Source organism: Megascapheus bottae, chromosome 19 (genome assembly GCF_031878675.1).
Source record: "Megascapheus bottae isolate mThoBot1 chromosome 19, mThoBot2.hap1, whole genome shotgun sequence".
NCBI classification, from domain to species: domain Eukaryota; kingdom Metazoa; phylum Chordata; class Mammalia; order Rodentia; family Geomyidae; genus Megascapheus; species Megascapheus bottae.
In genome coordinates, this window is record NC_143527.1 from 43,109,088 (window position 1) to 43,132,094 (window position 23,007).

Here is a 23,007-nt window from a genome sequence, read left to right on the forward strand (position 1 = left end):
AACATCACACAGCCAGACACACAGAAAATGGGTAGAAAGAGATGAAGCAGCAAGGTGGATACTGGTCATGGGCCTTCGGCTGGCACGCTCACCTCTAGTAGATTGAAGCAGCCCGGGCCTCCGGGCCGGTGGTTGCCAACATCCCCATCGGCCCTGCGGTGCAGCTCTCGGGCGGCGGCTCGGAGGCGCAGGCCCTCTCGCTCATCCCCTCGCTCCTGAGAGACAGGCCACTCCAGCTGATCTCTCAGTTTGGACTGTTAGGTGCATGGGAGGGATTTGGTTTTAGAATTTTGCTTTTTTTACACGAGAAACAGAGGACAAGTGGATAAAGGGCAGGGAGGTGGACAAAGTAAACAGAAATGGGTAAGGCAGACAATGAAAACACTACCAGACAAAGAAACTCATGAACAGGAGAATCCAGTCTAAACACCTTGACAAAGGAGAATGAGAAGAAAAAGGAAGATGGACTGAAGCACCTAGAAATCGAGAAGAGAGAGGGAGGGCCGGGGAATGCAAATACATGTAATGAAGCACGTGCAATGGAGACACAAATCACACACAGTCAATGGCAAGCACACTAGCCATGACAGACACGGGGAACAGGTCTGCCTTCCTTACTTGTGGGTCGAGCAGCACAGGGTGGCGGCCGGGCCATGCACCCAGGGTGATGAGCCCCTCCGTGCACAGGAGGGCAGCAGGGACGAGCCGGCAGTGGGATTTTCCATCAAAAACAACCTTCTCTCAGAATGGGGCTCCTCTCCCCAAGCCTGGCTTATCTTCCAGTGGGAATGAGTGGGCCTGGGCCAACCTAAGGCCTCTCAGAACTGCACTGTGTGCCTTTGGGAAGAAACCCAAGCACGGGTTCGGAAGCTCATGAGCGAGTCTGCTAACCATCCTGACTGTGGTGGCACGAGTTGGTATCTGTCTTAAACTCCTTATTACTTCTTCATCGAGGTGGCTGGTTGTTTTGAGAAAGGAACAGGGACAGGCTGTGCTGGTCTCTAGAGCCCCCACCAGGCTTAGCCTTGTCATGAAGGGGGAACCTCTAAGCCACCAGCAGCAGCGGAAGTTAAAAATAAAAAGAAGAAATGGAGGAAGAAACAAGGAAATAGAGAACTTAAAACAAAACAACCCAACCGAGAGGAGGGATCTGGTTGGTGCTGGAGGCTTTAGTACAATGCAGGTCTGAAATCATAACCAAGCAGCCGTGAGCAGTGCAAGACCCAGAGCAGCAATGCCAGCCAGGAGGAGGAAGAGCAAGACCGAGCAGGGAGGCAAAGCCAGAAGCTCCCTTACCTGCAAGTCTGGGCCCAGCTCCTTCCCTAGATTCCCGATGGGGGAGTCCCGGGACACAGAGGTCACCGTGGAGAGGAAGCTCGATGACTCCGTGAGGTGGGACAAAGGTGACAGCCCATCCCCAATCCGGGTCACCTGTTCCAGGAAGGCCTGCAGCTCCTTCCTGAATGCTTTCATCTTCACATTGATGGTCCCCAGCAGGTGGGGCTCATTTTGGCCCTTTTCACCCTCACCCTGGACACCAGGCGAGGCCAGGCTGCTGCCCTGTAGCCCTGAGTTGTGGATGAAGTCATCGGTGTCTGTGATGAGGCGCTCCACAGTCCTCTCCAGTCGCTGGGCCTCCTGCTTTATGGTCACCAAGCACTCAGTGTCCTCTCGGGCTCTCAGAAGCTCCACTGGGCACAGTTCACTTGCCTCTGATTGCTTTCCACTCCCAAAGCCTGATGTTTTCTCAAACATGTCCTCTGAGTCACTTTCCCCACCCACTGGGCCTTCCCGCTTGGGCTGAAGCAGGCGGCCTTCTTCCCCATCACTCTCTTTCTTGCCTGTGTCGCTGTCGGCATCACTGTCCCTAGGGCTTGGGGCGCGCAGCCCCAGGTGGGCGGCCAGGTCACAGCGCTGGACATTGGACAGCAGCACTCGGTTCTCATACTGGAGCTTCATGACCTTCCCACTCAGCTCACTGATCTGCAGCCGGGCAGACTTCAGTTCCTCATGCAGAGGCACCCCAGTTCCAGGGCCCTTACCTGTGCTGTCTCCCAGCCACCCTGGGTCCTGGCGAGGCTCAAACTTGAACTTGCTCAGCTCATTGGTCAACTGCCGGTTGTGGTCTTCGATCTCAGATATGGACCTCCTCAGCAGCTCGGCCTCCTCTTCCACAAACTGCAAGTGTCGGCGGAGCTCTGCAGAGGACTCCAGAGAGTCCCCGAAGGGTGAGGTAGGAATGCTTGGCACGTGGTCCCGGCCTGTTCCCTCACGCTCATGCTGCATCCGCATGTCCTCCATCTCTGCTTTGAGGCCTCGGTTCTCCACCTCTAGCTCCACAATCTTCCGCCCCAAGATGTTGGCTTCCTCCTCCACCAGCTTCAGCCGTAGCTTTAGCTCTGCCTCCCTGGTGCTGGGGGGGCCCCCTGCTTCCCCTGTGGGGAGGGGGCTATCCACATCCCCATAGAGCGACTTGTATTTCTGAAGCTCCTGCTCCAACTCGTCCTTCTCCCTCCCCAGCTTGGCCATCTTTTTGCGCATCAGGGAGGCTTCCTCTTTGGCAAATTGCAGCTGGCACTTCAAATCGGCACTGTCTTCCTGCCAGGAAAGAACAGCCCGGGAGAAGGGTTATTTCAAAATACCAAATGTTCGTGTTTTTGATGATTCCCCTCGCACCTCGCCCCCAAAACACACACATAAACATGAAACACCGATCTCTCTGCTGGTGCTGTCAAGTTACGTGAAGAAGGGAGCCAGGACATGGCATCGATGAGCCCAAGACCTTCATGGAGGAGATCTAGCAAAGGCCCATAGTTTGTGTTCTTTGTTACAGGAGACAAGAAACCAAAGGATTAGTTTTGGAGGAAAGCATGCACATGAAAACCATCATACAACTTATGAATGAAGGAGAAAATGAAATGGAACCCACAGCCATCAGTAGTACAACGGTGACTCTGTGGTGACCAGCAATTTCACCACCAGCACTTTGAAAGACACCAGAACTCCTGTTGCTCAAGTCTGGTACAGGGTTCAGGGTCTGCACTTTTCCTCTCCAGTGCAGACGGCTCTCATCCCAAGTGGCTGGTAATCTACAAGGTTCTACTAGGATGAAGAGATAGCTATCTCCCAATCAGAGCCCAGCTTTCTACTGATTGGCAATGGACCCCCTCCCTTGCCATCTCCCCTTTCTCAAAATGCCACCAGAATGATATAAAGACAGGACAAGTGAGGTGATGAGCACAAAAGGTCTTTGGAAGATGAGGTGCTATGTCGGTCTCAAATGCTTATGACTAACACGTGTTGGCCACCCCAAACCAACACCACCAGGCTATTGTCAACCTTGTCCTGCAAGAGCCACTTGATCCCTGGCCCCACCCTGAGCCCTGTGGTTGCTAGGATACTACAGTAGGAAGTTAATCAGTCAAGTGTTTGCAAACCTGAGTAATTCTCAGCACAATACCAAAAGGGGAATACCAGAGATTTCTGGAGAGTTCCCATGGGCTTTGTACGACTAGAGATGTCTCTGAAGTGGTAGAACAACCAGCTACTGAAGCAAGTTCTGTCCCTAATGACTTACACTGCCGAATAGCCTGCACTGCCTGGTGGAGGCACTTTCTAGAACAATGGAAAGTCAACCCAGCCTTCCAGTGAGTCTCTCAATGCTTTGAAGCAATATGAACTTGATCTTGTTGTATTATTCAGATTTAGGGAATGGAGCAATGACCAATTTTTATCTTTGATTGGCTAACAGAAGTCCCAAAAGACAACAGGAGGAGTCGGACAATGACACTAATGAAGGCTTCTCTGTCCCATGGATAAAGTGTTAACTATAGCTTTGAGGCTCACCGTACCACGGACCCTTGAGAACAAATCCATCATATGGGGCAACTGTTAAATCTGGCAAAGGATAACTTTTGTTCCAAAGAACTGGTGGTAGGGTCAGCACAGCTTTCATGCTCAAAAAACCCATCTCACTCTGACTTATTCTGGCAGCATACAAGCCATTAAGATACACACTAACCTGTCCTCTTCTCCCTGCTTGACCTTACCTCTCTCCCACAAACCCATGGGAGGAGAAATGAGTTCCCACTGTCCTCTGAGAGGAGAAGGGTAAAACCAGTCCTGATGGGTTTGAGGTCCAATAGGCTACTCAGAGTCCTAGCTTTGTCCCCCAAAACTATCCATGGACTTAGGTAAAGGGCTCCTAAAGCAGGATCCACCATGAGGACATTATGAAGATGATTACAATAATACACACAAAGCCGGCTGTAACTGGAAAGTCATCCTACCCTAGTGACCCGAACTCAACTTTCTACTTTGTCTGAGATAAATTTATGAATGTAGCTTGTAACGCTGTTTCCCTTCCCTGCTTAGTCCCTCCCCCATTTTACAGAAGAGTAATCGATAAATGTCACATAACCTTCAAGATCTAAGAACTTATCACATTAACAAGTTAGTTAGGTTTTGGTTAGACAGAAACAAAAAGGATTCCTGTGACTATTGTCCTACTCATAACCACTGGGCAAAATGAGTTATTCTCAATACTAGAGTAATAACTCCATTTTAAGTAGAGTCAACACAGGCCTTGAAAACACATACATTCCAAGATGTTTTCTTTTTTCCTTTCAATAAATATTAAAGACCTTAAAAAATTTTAAAAATACACATATATTGTTTATCACAATACGAAAGAGAAAACATGCTTGCTTATTGCTCATTCATTAAGTAATGAGTACCTACTCTATAGCAGAAATCGGCATGTATTTTTAAACAACACCAGTGGTCTTAGAACTTTCCAAAGTAGAACAATTAAAAGTACCTTTTGATTGATGTATAATAAATACCAAAAAAAAAAAAAGGAAGGTAAAATACTCATCAAGGGAGACAGATAGTAAATAACTTAAGCGAATCCTTTGGGGAGTTAAATGGGGGAATGGGAAAATTGCCTAAATGATCCCATCTGCACCTGTAAAGCATAGAAATCTGAGTAACAGATACCACTGGAGAGAGCATGGTCCAACAATGGGGACACTGGGCTCCAGTCTGACTACCTCCAGCCTGGGACTCCAGACTAAGCCACAGGAAGGGATGGTTGGGACCACCTGCTGTGACCTTGGTGTGGTGGAAAGTGAAAGGGAAGATTGATATGGAACTGAGTCTGGGTCAGGGACTTTCAGCCAGCTCTCCTAAGAGCTTCTCCCTTCCCCCAAAGTAAAATAAAGAATTGGGGGAAGGAGGGCTTCTGAGAAGTATAATAAAATATTGTGGAAGTATTAAGTACGTATCTCCCTTATGGCAGTAGAAAATCCCATTGAGTCCTCCAATCACCACAACTTCTGAAGACCTTATACTCCTTCCTTCCATCCACTATCCCCGGCCCCTCTGGCCAACACCATTTTCTCCCCATTTCCTGGAGCCTAAACCAGCTTGGTTAAAGTGACACTCCATGACAGGCCCTAGTGAGTCTCCGATCTGCAGATTACCTGAGGATTGACAAAATGTCCACAAAGTCTTCTTGTTCCTTAAAGAAAGAAACTACAGAAACAGCAGCAGTCTGACATATGAGAAAGCATGCTGTCATTTCAACTCCACACCCATGCACTACAAGGCTGCCACCAAGCCCGAAGCAGAGTCAGATAGAAAGAACCTTGGACCAAAGGAGTGGGTGGTAAATGAAGGGGTCAGATTCCTTCCCTGAGGCCACAGTGCTGGAATGGGGCCCACTTCCCTTGGAAGCTTATGAGTGTGAGAGGATACCCTAATCCCAGGGGTTGAGAGGGGACTAAGTGGGGGCAGCCATTCCTCTAATCAGAAGGATAATCTCAGCCTTGGCTCAACTATTGGGGGCTTATCTTGTAATTGAAGACTTGTGACAACTCTGCCAAGACTGTAGGGGAGGCCTCTAGATTGCACCTTCAGATTAAGAATACCAAGCTCTGATTCCAAGAGCCCATAGGGTAGGTCCCAGAATGCAATATGAAAAAAAGCACAAGGTCAAGTCTAACTTTCCACATGAAACTATTCCCGCTGAAGGCAGAAAAGGCAAGCATGGCATAGGCTCAGACACACAGGGGCCAGCACCACCACCACCAGCTGGGAAGGCCTTGTCAAGCAACAGAAATATATCGCCATAAATTAGTATATATTCTCTGGCTTGCAAGTTTGCCATGTAGCCAGCACTCCAGCGGCTGACTGCCCACATGCCTACCTTGCGCCGAGGCGCCAGCTTCTTTTGGGTTTTGGTGGCCGACCTGCAGTTCCCGAGGTGCTCCACTCCACCATTCTGCTGGACAGAAACTCCTTTCTCAATGACCCCACTAGCAGAGCAGGGCAACCTCACACATCCCACCCAGAGAGCAGTAGCAACTATAGTTGTCCTATTTTGCCCTCATCATGGGTAAGGGAGAGAAAGCTCTCTGCTGGCCAAGAGTCGAGAAGTTGGAAACAAATTCTAAGCTCAGGAAGGAGAAGAGCTCAGCAGTGAGATGCCTTTAATTATTTCCCTGTGATGAATGGGTTTCTAAATGAGGGTTAAAGGGGAAGAAAAGAGTTAATCCTTGGCATTCCTGTTCCTCAGGATACTGGGGCCTTCTCCAGTAACACTCTGGAGGGACCATGAGTTTGCAGAACACAGGAACCATAGGGAATCATGAAGAGCAGAATTTTTAGAATAGTGCTACCCTGAGGCTGTTGGGGCCTGCCTCAATACTCTGACTTACTATACTTCTCCAATTACTACTTGCTTCTAGTGTTTGGTGAGCTGATAGCCCAATGCCACCTTTTTTCTATCCAGCATCTAATACTAGCAGCAATTTTAAAAAGAAGAAAAGAATCCAGTAAACCAATTTTCAGTCGAGCTTTCAAGAACACATTATTGTGTACTAGGGAGGGCTAAGGGAGCATTTACCAATTAGTCGGCTTAATATTTACTTTCCATTAGGAAATTATATTTTCTTTCCATATTATTCAGCTGCACATTTAAAACACATACACTCACAAAACAAAGGCTAACGAATGACCAAACTGTCAGTAGCTGAATTGCTTTACTGTATGAATGACTCTGAAAGCCAAAACATTTCTACCAATGTGGCCAGCCACATTACACCTAGTTATGTTTTCACACAAAGTCAGTTTCTTCTCTTTCCTAAAAAGCTGTCCATGTTGAGAAAAATTAAAGGAAGATGCTGCAGCTTCAGAAATAAAATGTTCACTTGTGGAAGTTTTGGATAAATCCAAATGTTTTGGCAGGTGATGTCTATTTGAATATTTCAAGACAGAAATAATATTTTTCAAGACAATTCAAAACAAATTAAACTTCCTCTTTCTGAGACAAAACATTCTTGATGAAGGTCCTCAGATTACCTGGTTAAACGTTTTCTTCTCTTTGAACAATTCCCGGCTACTTCTTCTCTTTAGGGAACTCTGGAACAAAGCCAAAGGACATTGTTATTGAAGAATGACAAGGGATATCTGGTAATGTGTCTTACCCTATGAGAGGGACATGCATGCACAGAGGGTGTTTTCCTCTATTATTGAGAAACAATTTTGACTCAACATTTAAATGCACTGGATATGCTTTGTGGGGTCTTTGAGTACTAAGATACTTTATACTCCAATTATTATACTGGGGGATGGATTCCTCAATGATTCAATTTAATATAAAGTAAAAATAGCTTGGATAATTTGCAACAGTGAAGAAAATGCAAGACAAAGATAGTAGATACCAGGAATTGCTGGAACTGGCTTATTTCCTAATTATGATTTGTTTTATCTTCTATCAAAATAAATTGGTGTTTCTTTCATGGCAAATAAAAACTGGTAAAGAGGCCATACACCAGTGGCTTATGCCTGTAATCCTAGCTACTCAGTAGGCTGAGATCTCCTGAAGACTGCAGTTTGAAGCCAGCATCGGCAGGAAAGTCCATGAGACTCTTATCTCCATTATTTACAGAAAAAGCTAGAAGTGCAGTCATGGCTCAAGTAGCATAGTCCTAGCCTTGAGCACAAAAGCTTAAGGACAGCACTAATGTCCAGAGTTCAAACCCCAGGACTCGCTAAAAAGAAAAAAGAAATTAGTAGAAAGGGGGAAATCAGTGGCTCTTGCTTATAAAGAAAAAATAATTATCAAGTTTATAATTTTCTTGGGGGTAGGGAATGCTACTCTTGAACTTTTGGAACCATCCTTCATGTCTCTACCTCCTTAGTATTTAGGATTATAGAGGTAAACTACCAGCTCAGATTAGGTTACAAACTTCTTGTTAAGAAGGTACTCCAATTCATGATCAAAACAGCATCTTACACATGTTACAGAGTTTGCCCCTGCCTAGCTTCCTACACAACCATTTCTCTGTAAACCCTCTCCCACCAGGGTCCCCAAATCCTCCACTGCTCAAGTTTCTTACATGAAGGCATATTTGTACACAACTCCCCAAACTACTCCAAGCATTTTTCAAGTCATCCTGAGGTTACTTATAATACCTAATAGGATGTAATGCTGTGTGACTAGCTGTTATACTGTGTTATTTAGTTAATAATTACAAGGGAAAGAAAGCCTGTACATGTTCAACACAAGACAAAAGGTTTTTCAGATATTTTGAGTCATAGAATTATGGGATGTACAAAACTACCTAGAAGGAGCCAAAATTGATTCTGCTAAGTTAGAGTATAAACAGAAAGGACTAGAAGAAGAGGTGCATACTCAAGAAACATGAAGAGGTATGTAGCCTCCCTTGAGGAAAATAGGAGTGAAGAGTAGGCAAGGAAAGCCTTTGCTGGACAGCAAAGAGATCCTGGCCAGTTTGGCACAAAGAATGTGTGTAACCCCTTCTTCAACTCTGCAAGCGAGGTCCTCTGCAAGTTTCCGCTTGGTGTCTGCTGGACTCTTTTAGTTTTGCCCTTGTGCAGCTTATCGGCTCTGTGACAGTTTGGAGAGGAGGTGTCCATGCAAGTCATATCCAGGGAGAACTCAAGTCCACTGACTTTGTGCCAGCCTTATTGTAAGCACCTCCCTCTCAGAAGACCAAGCCTTGCCATTTGTAAGGGGAAAGTCTAAGATAGGAAACCATTATAATTCTAGCTTCCCATAAGCCTCTAGGAGGCTAGAGACCTATAAAAGAAAACAGGTAATTTGAAAGAAAGCCCTAGGGGAAAAATGGGAGGAAGAAGGTTATGATGTCAGCCTGGGATGCTGGTTAGTCAGTAGTATATGTGGTCAGGCAGAGGCTCCAGGCTGAACTGGGGTGGGGATGGTGGGGGTTGCTGTGGTATGGTGGTGAAGGAGCTACCTCTAAATGCCAGCTGCAAAACTGGCTTTATTTCCCTTTGTCTTTGAAAAGATAGGGCCAACCAGAAAACCAATCTTCTGCAATAGGCAGCTAAGCCTTTCCTAAGAATCATCTGAGATTTTTCCCTTTCATAATAAGTAGGTTTTCCAATACTTTTACCTTCACCTGCAGTTAAGCTGCTTCTCTTTGATATAGCAGTGTGAGATAACTGCTTCTAATGATTTACTACAGGGAAGAGTTATGAAAAAGATGAGAGAGGGAGATGGAGGAAGAAGCAGAAGGAGGAAGAAGAGAAAGGGAAGGAAGGAGGGAGGGTGAGAGGGTTTAAAGTAAGCCTTTTAAATCTGAGCCTGCTGTAATGATTACCACACTCAGTGAGCTACACTGAATTTCAACACATCCTCCCGATAAATAGGACACAGACCCTCTACATACTGGAAGAAAACTAAAGGCATAATCTCAAAATGAAAGTTAACAGCGGACATAAAAGGTTCATAACAAACATGCAGAATCACAGGTTGCTGCACTGGATGCTAGACGCAGGATCACATTTCCAGAGAGGCCGCCAGCAGGGAGGGAAAGCCAAAAGGCAGGGAGCTGTGGGTGAATCCCTCCAGCCTCTCCTGGTGTAACTGTCCCCTTGCAGATGGGCCACATAGAGCTGTGAGTCCTGTGATCTTGCTATAGCAAACCACAGAACAGGCAGGACTAATATAAGACAGGCAACACAGAGCCCACTCACAATGGCAAACAAAGAGTGCAATCCCAGAGCATTGCAATCATTATCGAAATTCAGCAGAAATTTGCAGGACACATGAAGGAAAACATAAAATGTTAAGGACAGATGCAAAGCAATGCTGATGCTGCCTGACGGAAAGGCCTTTCATTAGAAAGACACAACATTTCTCCCAAACCATTTTATGAGGACAAGTCACTAACCAAAGTCCTCTCTTGTATGGAATATATATGCACAGAACATGTAGTATATTTGAACCTAATAGGTTTGTACATGGCATGTAACACGGTGTGTACTCTTCATGTGTTTATAGGGGTAAAGTGTCACCGAACTTGATTAAAAAAAATATATTCAAACATTAATCTAGAAAAGGAGAAGCAGCATTTGGTCCTCAAGAGAAATCAAGCCCAATCCTGTTTTATAACCAGTGTTCCACTAGAACACAGCCTCCCTATCCACAGCTGCTTGCAGTAAAGGGCAGAACTGAGCACGATGGCCTGAAAAACCTCAAATGTTTGCATTTGGCCCTTTGCAGAAAGGCTTTTCTGATCCTGACAGCGATATATATGCGAGAATAGCCAAGAAACACTTTGGGAAGGGAAAATAATGGTAGTAGCCTTTCTGTTAAATACAGAAATACAACACAATGTTTTTGTATTGAAACAAGGATACACAACTTAAAAAAGCAAAACAGAAAGCTCAGAAATAGCTTTGAGAGTATATGAGATTTTAATCAGTGAGAAAAAAAATATGCCACCTGGTATGTGTTTGTAGAACAACTACATAAATATTCTGAAAACTATGACAAAAACTAAGATTTATATGACATAGGAAAATAAATCCTATCTACGTGCTGATGGCTCACATCTATAATTCTAGTGATTCAGAAGGATAAGAGATTTAAGGATTGAGACTCAAGGCCAGCCTAGGCAAAAAAAAAGTTCCAAAGATTCAATCTCTAATTAACCAGGATAAAGGGGGGAAAAACAAAACAAAACAAAAATCCCAACTGGATCAGAGGTGTGGCTCAAGCTATAGAACAACAGTCTTAGAAAAGACCCTAAAAAAAAAAGACCCTGAGTTCAAGCCCCAGTATCAGAGCACTCGTGCGCGCATGCGCGCGCGCGCGCGCGCGCGCGCGCGCGCGCGCGCACACACACACACACACACACACACACACACACACACACACACAGAAGGAAGGAATTACTGGGGGAATTAAAATCTGAAATGACTCGGTGCTGGTGGCTAGCCTTGAGGGAAAAAGCTCAGGGTCAGTGCCCTGGCCCTGAGTTCAAACCCTACAACCAACAAAAATAATTTTTTAATTAAAATTAAGGCTTTTAGCAAACCTAGAATTTTAAAGTGCATTGACTCTGAAATGTTAGTGGGCAAACACCAACATCATTATTTATCAGGTAAAACTTACAAAAAATATGTATATGCATGGATGTATATAAGCAAAATTGTGATAAAAACAGATTTTTTGATCAGGGAAAATGCATAAATGTTATTTCAAGAGAAAAAGTGAAATGTTTATAACTTTGTGTGATGTGTTTTGACTTCGTCCTTAAAAGCTATATGTGGCAGTTTGGGAAAGAAATGTGCTTCACAATTACATACAGTCCTCACTGTAAGGTTGGGTGACGATGGGAGAAGCTCAGGGACAGTGTCCAGGCCTGAGTTCAAGCCCCACAACCAATTAAAAGAGAGAGAGAGAGAGGGAGACAGAGAGAGACAGATACAGAGAGAGAGAGAGAGAGAGAGAGAGAGAGAGAGAGAGAGAGAGAGAGGCAAAATACGACAAAAGAACAAACCTTCCTTTGTAAAACTAATGTATGCTAATGAAAAAGAAAGAAAACCTCAGACAGTATTAAGAGGCAAATGTCCTAAAAAGAATTTGACCACCAATGACAGACAAAAGGAGTATCTGCAAGCAACAGTATAACAATACTAGAAAGAAAAGAGTCAAGAGAAATGATTAGCTGTAATAACCTTTTATTTTCACTTGGAAATTTACAGACTCAAGAAAAGTAGGGCACCTGGGTATGCCCTGCCATAGTAACTCCAGCTCTGAAGACAATACACACTTGTGTCATGATGCGGTCAGAATGTTCTCTGAAGCACCTCTGATAAGACGTGAATGCTCTGGAGAAATTGCCATGATCTTCCCTTCTAATGTACTATATATATATTTAATGAGTACAATATGATATTTTAATATTTGTATCTTGATATGCATATCCGTAGTGATGGCTTTGTTTAACCACATTAACATATTCACCATCTCATACAGCTACTTTTCCTTCATTTTCTATGGGTGTGTGTGTGTGATCTAGAACTAACTCTCTTGGCAATTAGCATTGTCAGGACGTGTATCAACTCAAGTGTTCTGTTGCCCACTAAGTATCTAGATAAAATGGTGGTTTGGGAGATTGGGAGATAAGGAAATGTTCACATACATCAAAAAAACAATGTGGGGGCCGGAAGTTTGGCCTAGTGGTAGAGTGCTTGCCTAGCATGCACAAAGACCCAGGTTCAATTCCTTGGTACCACATGCATAGAAAAAAGCTGGAAGTGGTGCTGAGGCTCAAGTGGCAGAGCTCTAACCTTGAGAAAGTCCAAGGACAGTGCTCAGCTCCTGAGCTAAAGCCCAGGACTGGAAAAAAAAAAAATGTGATCTTATGTGATCTTAATGTGCTAAAGCACAAATATGCATATTACGTAACAAGACAGCCCTGGGTGGCTGCCTGAAACTGTCTGTATGTATTGATAATTTTGTATGGCCCATGAATTATGTCATAAATATCTAAGTGGTCCTTGGCAGCAACAACAACAAAAAGCTACCTATCTCTGTTCTTGTCTCTTCGAAAATCCTAGCTTAGACATTAGTGGTTGGCAAAATTATTCTTCAAAAACTAATTGAGCCAGGCTCAATAGCAGTGGCTCATGCCTATAATCTTAGACATTTAGGAAGGTAAGATTTGAGGATGACAGTTCAAAGCCAGGTCAGGCAGTTAAGTCCATGAGACTTTTACCTCCAATTGGATACTTACCTCCAATTAACTAGCAACAAGCCAGAAACTGAGTTGTGGATCAAAATGGTAGAGTACTAGCCTTGAGCACAAAAGCTGAGGGACAGCTCTGAGAGCCTGTGTTCAAGGCCCAGAACTAGCTCTGTCTCTGTCTCTATATCTCTCTCTCTTTCACACAAACACATACACACTCACCAATTAGTTGTTATCTTAGGCTTTACCATATCATGTACAGACATTAACTCTTTTAATACACTGTGCAGAATGCTTTGGATTCTACCTAAATGAATTTGTTCAGGTCTTTCAATAAAACTTTATAAAGATACAGACCAGAGTTTGTCAGCCTCTATTTAAAGTGCATATGTGTATAACATATTAGGTACATTTGTTTGTTTATTTATTTAGTTTACAGGCACATACTATAGGTATATATTAGCAATGTAGGCTAGAGGAATATTCACCAAAATGATAACTAATGATCTATATGTGGGTAACAGAATTATGGATGATTGTTAATTTACTGTTCAGTGGCTTTTTACAGTCTCATTTATCTACAATGCATGTTATTGACAAAAAAATAGGACAGGCATATAATGGTAGATATAATATGTGTTAATATGAGTAAGGCCACAGAATCTACCCCCAGCATCTAGAAAAATAATGAAGTTAAGAAGAAAGCCAGGAAGTTAAACTTTGTATTTAAAAAATTACCAGAGAAACAAGGCTAGATTGCAATAGCAATCCAATTTCTTGGATCTCTTCCACAAACTGATGCTGTTTTTATGAATCTGTTCTCCAGATTAAATATATATATATATATATATATACTATTGCACGGCTATTAAAAACATAACTGCTAAATGTTGAAAATAGAGAATATTTCAGAAAGTGTCAATTTTTAAAATGTAGGATGAAAACATATACTTAATAAAATTTTGTGGGAATGTTTAGAAATGTTATCAATGAGTAATATAGTCCAAAGTACTTGATGCTCCTTGATGACAGTTTTATCTAATAAGCCCACCATAAAAATCTTAAGTCGGGGCCAGGAGTTTGGCCTAGTGGTAGAGTGCCTGCCTAGCATGCATGAAGACCCGGTTTTGATTCCTAGGTACCACTTATACATAGAAAAAGCTGGAAATGGTGTGGTGGCTCAAGTGGTAGAGCTCTAGCCTTGAGAAGACCAAGGACAGTGCTCAGGCCCTGAGCTCAAGGCCAGGACCAGCAAAAAATAAATAAATAAATGAATAAAATCTTAAGTCGCAACTGCATTTTACCCACACAAGCTACCTAGTATCAGAGCTGAATGACACAGCAACCCATGATTAGAAATTGAGGTCTTATCTCACTTTATATCCAGACAGAGGAGGGGAGGATAGTACCAGGTGCTAAATATCACCAGCCTAGGAAAGGGTCAAAATTCAAATTCAAAAAGACAAGTGCAATCTCTACACAGTGCATATCACTCTTGCACCACTGTAAAGTTGGTAAATTTTAAGTCAAAGGATCCTAAGTTAGGGACCATCTATACTATTCTTTCAGTCAGAAAAGATGGTACCTTTTTTCTTTAAGAACAGTGGAATTGACTTAGAAATTAAACACCGACACCAGCATTAAGCTTTTGCCCTGCAGTGGGAGGCAAAGCCATGGGCCTTTAGTGTTCATACTGGTCAGAAATAAACAAGAAATTAAATGGGGGGTGGGGGGATCAACTGCCAGGCAGGATTAGTTCTTCCTGCTGGGATTCTCACGTACATCTTTGCACAGACACAAAGTAGGGCCTAATAGACATTGGGGGATAGCAAATGGAACTCGGAAAACTCTAATTGCCTTTCTTGGCTAAAGGCTCCCTACCTCAAGAGGCCTTCCCACCAGGCGAGCCCTAACATTCCTTCTGACTTACTGACCCACATCTGCCCCAGATCCTTATTATCCTGAGCCACCGCTCAGTTCCATTAATCATCCACCAAACTGCTTGGAAATATCAAATGTGTCTCCAGCTGGAATTCTGCATAAAAACCATTCTTATCCCTTGGGCAAATCTTCGGCAATTCTCATCCTAAGCAGTGGCTGCTTAGAGCCCCCTCTCCCAGCATCTGCCCAGGGCACACTCACGTGATTTAAAAAGGGGTGAGGGGGGGGGACATGATTTCATGATTCTTATAGAACAAAAGCGTACTCTCCCCGGACCCCATTAGCCTCCACATGTCCTGGGAATTACTGATAATTTTATTTAAGCAAGAGCAATAATGGAGCTGCTAGGGAGGGGCTAGATCACACAGTGTGAATCCCCCACCTCCCCGCTACAGGGCTCCAAGTACTACTCTGATGTAAAAGGGGCTAGCCAACTATGGCCTTCTAGCTGGGATGGTGAGCGAGGGCTACAAATAAACATACTTGCATTAAAAGGTAACTTTGGAGCAAAAGAACACCACACAAGAACACTGTGTGCTCTGGGGCAGCAGAGGGAAGGGCTGCCCTGGCTGGCAGGGGCCAGACCTCAGCTGTGTCCAGCTTGCTAAAGGAAGATGACGAGGGCAGGGGTATGGCCACAGCAGGCCTTCTGCAAAAGATCACAGACAACTCTAGTGTCATGTGGCAAAAATCTAGTAAGGCAATTATTATCTCCAATGCTATCTTCTATACAGGGACTAAAACCCCAAAACCCCCAAGCTGTAACTGTATCTGCTACTATATTATTTAAGAGACAGGACTTTAAAGGCGCAATCAGTGGTGAGACCAGGTTTTTCCTTGTACCCCTCAACTGTTACAGCAGATAACCATGATTCAAGCCACTTCCATCTGCAAGTCCCCACTTGGGGATCCCAAGGCCCAACCATGCCTCTGATATGAACAGTGGCCAGAAGATAAAGCCTGCAGAGCATCCTTCCTGAAGCCTGGCAGAAGAAAGTTCCAACTGTTGGTGCCCTGTTGAGGGAAGAGCAAGGTAGACATGCTCAGAAGACTGAAACCATATGGACAAGGATTGGTAGTGGCTCTGTCTGGCACCAATCCCCATGCACTACCACTGAAATGCCTGACACCTACACGTGCCTTGCTTGTGTGTGGAATCTGTACATGCTTCCCAAACCACATCAGTCCAGTTTTCTGTCTTCTGAATGCCATTTAATTGCTAAGTGGCTTCTCACGTGAAATTCTGATTTATGTCCAGGTATTCTGGTCCTTCATCTATAAGCTGTGAAGTCCTAGAAGGTATCAGGGAGGTAATGGCAACAGTATGCATGACTCCAGGCAGACATTTACTTGCGTAGCTTTTCCTGAGCTCTGTGTGAATATGGAATTAAGCTGGATCCTGATGGTTCCACAGTTGACTAGGAAGCATTCTTGGCCTGAAAGCTGATCCTGCATCCTTCTTTCCTTCTCTGATGTAGCTGATGTGTGCTGCAATGGGCTGCAGGTGGCTGATGGGCCAGCAGGCCTCCCTCTGAGCCAAGGAAAAAAGCACATGTCGCACGCGTGCGCGCGAGTGTGTGTGTGTGTGTGTGTGTGTGTGTGTGTGTGTGTGTGTGTGTTTTAGTCCCGGGGTTTGACTTCAGGGCCTGGGCGTTGTACCTGAGTGTTTTTTTGTTTTGTTTTGTTTTGCTCAAGGCTAGAGCTCTACCATTTGAACCAGAGCTTTTTTATTTTTTCCCAATTTGACAAGTGGAGATAACTCTTACTTAGGCTGGCTCCCAGCTATGATTCTGATCTCAGCCTCCTGAGTATCTTACAGGCGTGAGCCACCCGCATGTGCCTAAGTCCTTCTGACATTCAACAAAAATCACTCCCCACCCAAAGCAAAGAGTGAGTCTTCCTTTAGAGAGGGGCGGGGGAGTAGCCAGTGGTGTACACTCTCCTACTCATACTTGCCATAGCTTGTGCTCATTCAATTCTCCTGAGATAGTGGCCATCCCCGTCCTTTCTTCATTAATATAGGAGGAAAATGAGGCTAAGGGTTGTGTGGGAAGAAGTAATAGTTTACTTTTTCAGGGCCTCCTGCTTGTGCAAGGCACAGCTGTCTTTGAAGCACACACAACCACTAACTGGGCACCAAGAAGCCATTGCTTTACTGATCAATCATCTGTTCATTCAGCCACTTCTCTCCACTTGTGAGAGCACAGCGAAGTGTGATGTGTCTTTGCCGTAGTCTCATTCTCTTCATCTTTCCCCAGCCTTTGCCCCTTGCGCCAGTGACCAGAGGCAGCCTGAGTCATTGCTCCAGTCCCTGCAGCCTCTGGGTTAGCTTTACCCGACATGCCTGCCCGGCCAATCACAATGTGCACTGGGGATGTGGACGTGTTCCATTCAGAGTAGTAACTGGTTCATGACAGACAGTCCTTGATAGTTAGTACTGAGTGTCCTGCAGATGGGAAAAGGCCCAGAGAAAAGGCTTTCGGACACAGTGCATTGTATGTGGGTTCACGTTCTCCACTTACAACCTCATGTTTCCCCCACTACCTCTTCTCTTGGGGATTTTACTTCTTCTCTTTATTGTCTCCAGTAATGGCAGCACTTGCAATTTCCCAGAGATGAATGTGTAGTTTTAACTGGTTTCTGAAAGCCTTAGAAAAACTTTTTTTTTTTTTTTTTTGGTGGGTCATGGTGCTTGAACTCAGCCTGGACGCTGTCCTTGGCTTTTCAGCTCAAGGCTACTGCCCCACCCTTGAGCTAAGCCCCACTTCCCATTTTCTAGAGGTGAATTGGAGATGAGTCTCAGGTCCTTTTGTGGCCGGGCTGGCTTTGAACCTTTATCCTCAGATCTCTGCCTCCTGAGTAGCTAGGATTACAGGCATGAGCCACCTTGCCTGGCTAGAAAAACTTTTTTTTTTTTTTTTGCCAGTCCTGGGCTTGAGCTCAGGGCCTGAGCACTGTCCTTGGACTTTCTCAAGGCTAGAGCTCTACCACTTGAGCCTCAGCACCATTTCCAGCTTTTTTCTATGCATGTGGTACCAAGGAATCGAACCCTGGTCTTCGTGCATGCAAGGCAAGCACTCTACCACTAGGCCAAACTCCCGGCCCTAGAAAAACTTTTAAAATTAAAATTCTCGTTTTGTTTTGCCTTTGATGATAAACCTCATTCCAAAATTGGGCCAACACTTTCAGAGTTTCCCTTCTTCCAGCAGGCAGGTGGAAAAGGAAGATGGGCTAAGATCACAGTCTTGGCTGAGGCATGTATGGCTCAGTGGTAAAGCATTTGCCTACCATGGGGTTCCATCCCCAGCTCCTCAAACAGCAGTGAAACACAAACTTCACAGCTAGCCCTTGGTATAACACTTGTCTGTGGTCTTGAATCCTGGCACTGGAATTCTTGATTTATTACCAGGAATAATGATGTCTACCTTGTATATAGGATTCCTAAAAGGACTAAATGAAGTAAACATGATTAATCAGTGATAACCCTAAAAAGCAAGCATTCACCTGCAAAGTACTTGTGATTCTTTCCTTGATTATATTTTCAAGTATTAATTATTTTTAACAAAGTAGATTAAAGTAAAGAATTTTCTTCTCTCTCTAGGGGGAAAAAAAGTTTTTTCACTCTGCATGTGAAATGTGTGTTGGGAATATTAACTTTTTCAATTGTGTATTTTCTGTACATTCTCTTCTGCAAATAGAGATGTAGATATAGAACCCTGCATACAATGGTATATCACTTGTTGGCCAAGGAAATGTCTTAATATTCTTTCCTAATAATGATGCATAAGAGACATTTTAACTGAACAACAACATGCTCTCCCACAATAAGAAGGCATTATTTCTATCATCCAGGGAGATAAGTAGGTCAGAGTTTCCATGAGACAATTAAGTATGCTCAGGGCCAATGGCACACAATTTATGGGATGAGTCAGACCACTAGGAAGAAAACGATGGCAGATTCTCTTTCCCCTATTATTAGGTCCTAATGATCAAAGGAGAGACTCTTCTCCTCTTTGTGATCGATGAGAATTTCTTTCAACATTTTAAAATGAGTAACAGGGCTAAGGGAGATTCACTAAATCGTAGGCTAAATAAAAGCACTGATGAGAAAAAAGGAAAATAGAGACCTTAGGGTAGGTATGGGGTAACCCAACTATACTCCCAGTACTTGGGAGGCTGAGACAGGAAAATGTTGAGTTTAAAGCCAGCGTAGAAAATGTACATAGTAAGTGTACACAGTGTCTCACTCGACTGCCTCAGGGTGACTTAAATTACTTAACAATTTTGGGGTTAAGGGGAGTCACAGTGACATCTCCACTTACTTTAAATGTTAAATATGCTTTGCAACATGGCTGCTTCCCTGCCTGCCCATACTGTAAAAGTATGTGTAATAGTTGGTGCTCCTTAAGAAGTACTATGGCTCCTTTTCATGACAGCATATGCCTGCTGCTTATCCATGGGCCCTCACACCTCCACTCTACACTCTCAGAAAGATCAGAAAGATAGTCACTAGTTATGAAAAACTCAAATAGACACCAACACACTACTGTTCATAACTGCCTTATTCAGAGCAGCCAAAGGATCAGAACATGTCTACCAAGAGACAAATGGATAAACCTGATGAAATTCTGCCATGTGAATTAACTTGGAATACATGGGAGATTAAATAAACCAGAAAGAATGCAAATTCTGTATGAGTTCACCTATATGAGATACCTGGAATGGACAAATTTAGATGGGGGAAAAAGCAAAAACAGGGGATAGTGGCAGGTAGGGGTGAGCAGGTGGAATGAGGATTAATATTTAATGGGCTCAAAGCTTGGAATGATGCAAACATTCTTGAAATACTGGTAATGGTCACCCAACATGGTAAATATACTCAATGTCACTGAATTCTATGCTTTAAAAGGGCTAGGATGGTAAGTTTTTATGTTCTGAATATTCACCACACTAAAGAACACAAATTACCTCCATAATGATCTATTCTACGATGCTTATAAAGCCCCCTACACCGAACTGTGTACATGGATGTCTACAGCTTATATTCTGGACAGCACCAGCTGTGATTTGCTGCTGCACACTCTCTGAGCAGTGCTATATGTTCTCCTTTCTTGCCTTTTATGGCCAAGAAGCTAACATTAACCAGTACTGTTTTTAATCTGTAAACTGCACATTCAGTCAGACTCCAACTGTTTAGAAATGTTTGGAAGGCTGCTTTTAAACAGAGACTAAAGCTTTAAGAAGATTTGCCTTAAAAATATATACACAGTGCACATTTAAAAAGTTTGATCTCCTTACACCTCGAAAAAGTGTAATGAGATAAAACACCTCTATTGGTATTTCAAGTCCATCATAAAAAGTAAATAATATCTCATCCCTTATGTATGAAAATACTTCTCAATTTATTGGAAAATATTAGGAATGATTTTAATTCATCATAGAGTTTAAAAAGAACCCTCAAATCTCTGAAGTTTAAGTTTTGAATTTGCAGGAACTTCTCTATAAAGTCTCACATATACTGCTTTACCTCAAAAACACGTTCTATACTACTTCTTATGGAAACATAGGAAGAAAAAACAATGAGGAGAATAAAGAAGCAAGAAAGGAAAGATTCTAAAGTTTCGATGTCTATAGTTCTAACTAATGAACCCTGAGCCGCTGTAATAACTGAGAAACCAGAAGAGCATATCACAAAGTGCAACAGGTAAGCCAGCAAACATGCTGCTTGCATTCTGTGTCTATCTGAGCAACAGCTCCATTTCAGCTATTTTTGGTGGTTACTTGGAGATAACAGTCTCACAACTTTCCTACCGAGGCTGGCTTCAAACCACAATCTATGATCCTCACATCTCTCAGCCTCCTGAGTAGCTAGAATTCAGGTGTGAGCCACTAGTACCCGGCCAGTGACATTCTTTCTGAGTCCCTCCTGAACTTGGCTCTGCCACATGACTAACCACCAGCTATGGTGTTTAGGAAGAGTAAGAGCTAAGATTTAGGAAATATCTCCAACATACTTCAAAATTTTTTCTTCTGCTTTGAGAATTGCAAGCCCTGACTTGAAAAAACAAAAACAAGCCATCTGGGTGAAAGGGTATCAATATATGTGAATTAATGCACCTTCTATCTGGCAAACATCATGTAACCCTTTTATTAATTACAATAAAAAAATAAAAAAAAACAAGCCATCTGCAAAGAGACATCTTGGTGGCCCATTAAGACATCATTAATGAGTTTAAAAGCCCCCAGCATCTGTGCATGATCTACCATCCACTCAAAGGCAAATTTCCTCAAAAATGATCCCAAATGTAGAATCAAAAAGAATAACAAGCCAGGCTTTGGTGGCTCACGCCTGCAATCCTAGCTACTCAGGAGACTGAGCTCTGAGGAACATGGTTCAAAGATAGCCACGGCATGAAAGTCCATGAGATTCTTATCTCTATTTAACCACCAGAAAGCCAGAAGTGTTGCTGTGGCTCAAGTGGTAGAGTTCTAGCCTTGAGATGAAGAGCTCAAGGACAGAGCCCAGGCGCAGAGCTTAAGCTCCATGACCAATGAGGGGGGGGGGGGAATAACAACTCTCCCCTCTTCTTCTACAGTCTATCCTGAGAGAAATTCATAGTGTATATGCAGTCCTCCTTGTCTGTCTTTACATAACACACACACACACACACACACACACACACACACACACGTATATACACAGTTGTTTTTTGTTTGTTTGTTTTTTTAAATTGATTCTTGGTTTTGCTTCCTGGCTTAGCACTCTGCTACTTGAACCACTTGCCTCCAATTCTGATTATTTGCTGGTTCATTTGGAAATGAAGTTGAGTCGACTTTTCTGCTCAGGGTGTCCTGGAACTCTGGTTCTCTAAATCTCAGCCTCCTGAGTAGCTAGGACTACAGGTGGGTGCTACTGGGACCCCAATCTCATCTCTATTTTAACACCTTATCCTTTAGTTTCCCAGCTATCAGCATAGTGTATGGCAAGAGCTGTGTCCCCTGTGACTTACTACCTCTGATTGTCTAGTTTCTCATCATAACACCCAATAACCAAGAATTCCCAACTAATTGAGGTCCCCAGACCCAGAGAGATGAGAGAGTTTTGCTCAAATAGTGTAACATCTGTGTGTGATCTGCTTCAAAAGTCTTTCCATACTCCAAGACAAATTTCCTCAAAAAATGATTCCAAATGCAAAACTAAAAACAACAACTCCATACATTAATAATTCTCAGGAAAACTTCCAAAGCATAAAGGACCTAGACTGGACTACCACAGACTTATCAAATCCTCTGCACCTCACAAGAATCTCAAAGTAGCAGCATCACACTGACCATAGGTGAGATTGTGGCTTTTTGCTGATTAGCTGGAAATAAGAGTCTTGCCGATTTTTCTGCAAAGATTGGCTTTAAATCTCAGTCTTCAGATCTCAGCAGCCTCCTGAGTAGCTAGCATCTCAGATGTGAGCCATTAGCAAGCAGCAAAGTGGTTACTTTTAAAGAACCAGGAAGCTTGATCAGACCACCCTTATTCGAAGAAAATATCCCTCAAGAGATTTTCAAAAATGCAAACAACTTCTTTCTCTGTCTCTATATATAGATATAGATAGATAGATAGATAGATAGATCTATACAGATATATATATATATATCTTCAAACACATTTCTATGCCTGCTATAGCTGTGATTCCACCAACTGACTCAGGTGAGGACACCTAAGTACCTCCTTCCTACCACGATCCACAAAAGAATCCAGGAGTTTCTGCATTGCTCCAATGATCAGTGGACAGCAAATATTCTCACCAGCTGCTGCCCCACAGCCTTTTCCATTTTCACTTCTGACCTGTATTTTCCTACTAAATGGATTACAAGAACTTCATTAAAGGGAGAGCTCTTTAAGAGGTCAGTTCCAGGTCCTGGTAGCTGGTCCCCACACCCTCCGTTTCTGCGGGGGCTGTTCACTGACCCAGATCACAGAGAGAGGGAGAGAGCGATTCATATCTAATTCCCACAGGTGACAGACAGTCCTCTGTAAAACTAA

The 23,007-nt window shown here is 43.5% G+C and overlaps 1 protein-coding gene across 4 annotated transcripts in view; it reads right to left on the bottom strand.

Annotated features, from left to right (window-relative positions):
- The window catches only part of Mtcl1 (microtubule crosslinking factor 1), a 124,253-nt gene that overhangs the window by 49,183 nt on the left and 52,063 nt on the right, over positions 1–23,007 (bottom strand). For all 4 annotated transcript variants that reach the window (XM_090353469.1, XM_090353467.1, XM_090353470.1 and 1 more), the window contains exons 4-6: positions 7,363–7,422; positions 1,297–2,598; positions 93–254 (exon numbers count right to left, since the gene is read on the bottom strand). In XM_090353469.1, the coding sequence (XP_090209595.1) occupies positions 93–254; positions 1,297–2,598; positions 7,363–7,422 (1,524 nt within the window). The remainder of the gene's footprint in view (positions 1–92; positions 255–1,296; positions 2,599–7,362; positions 7,423–23,007) is intronic.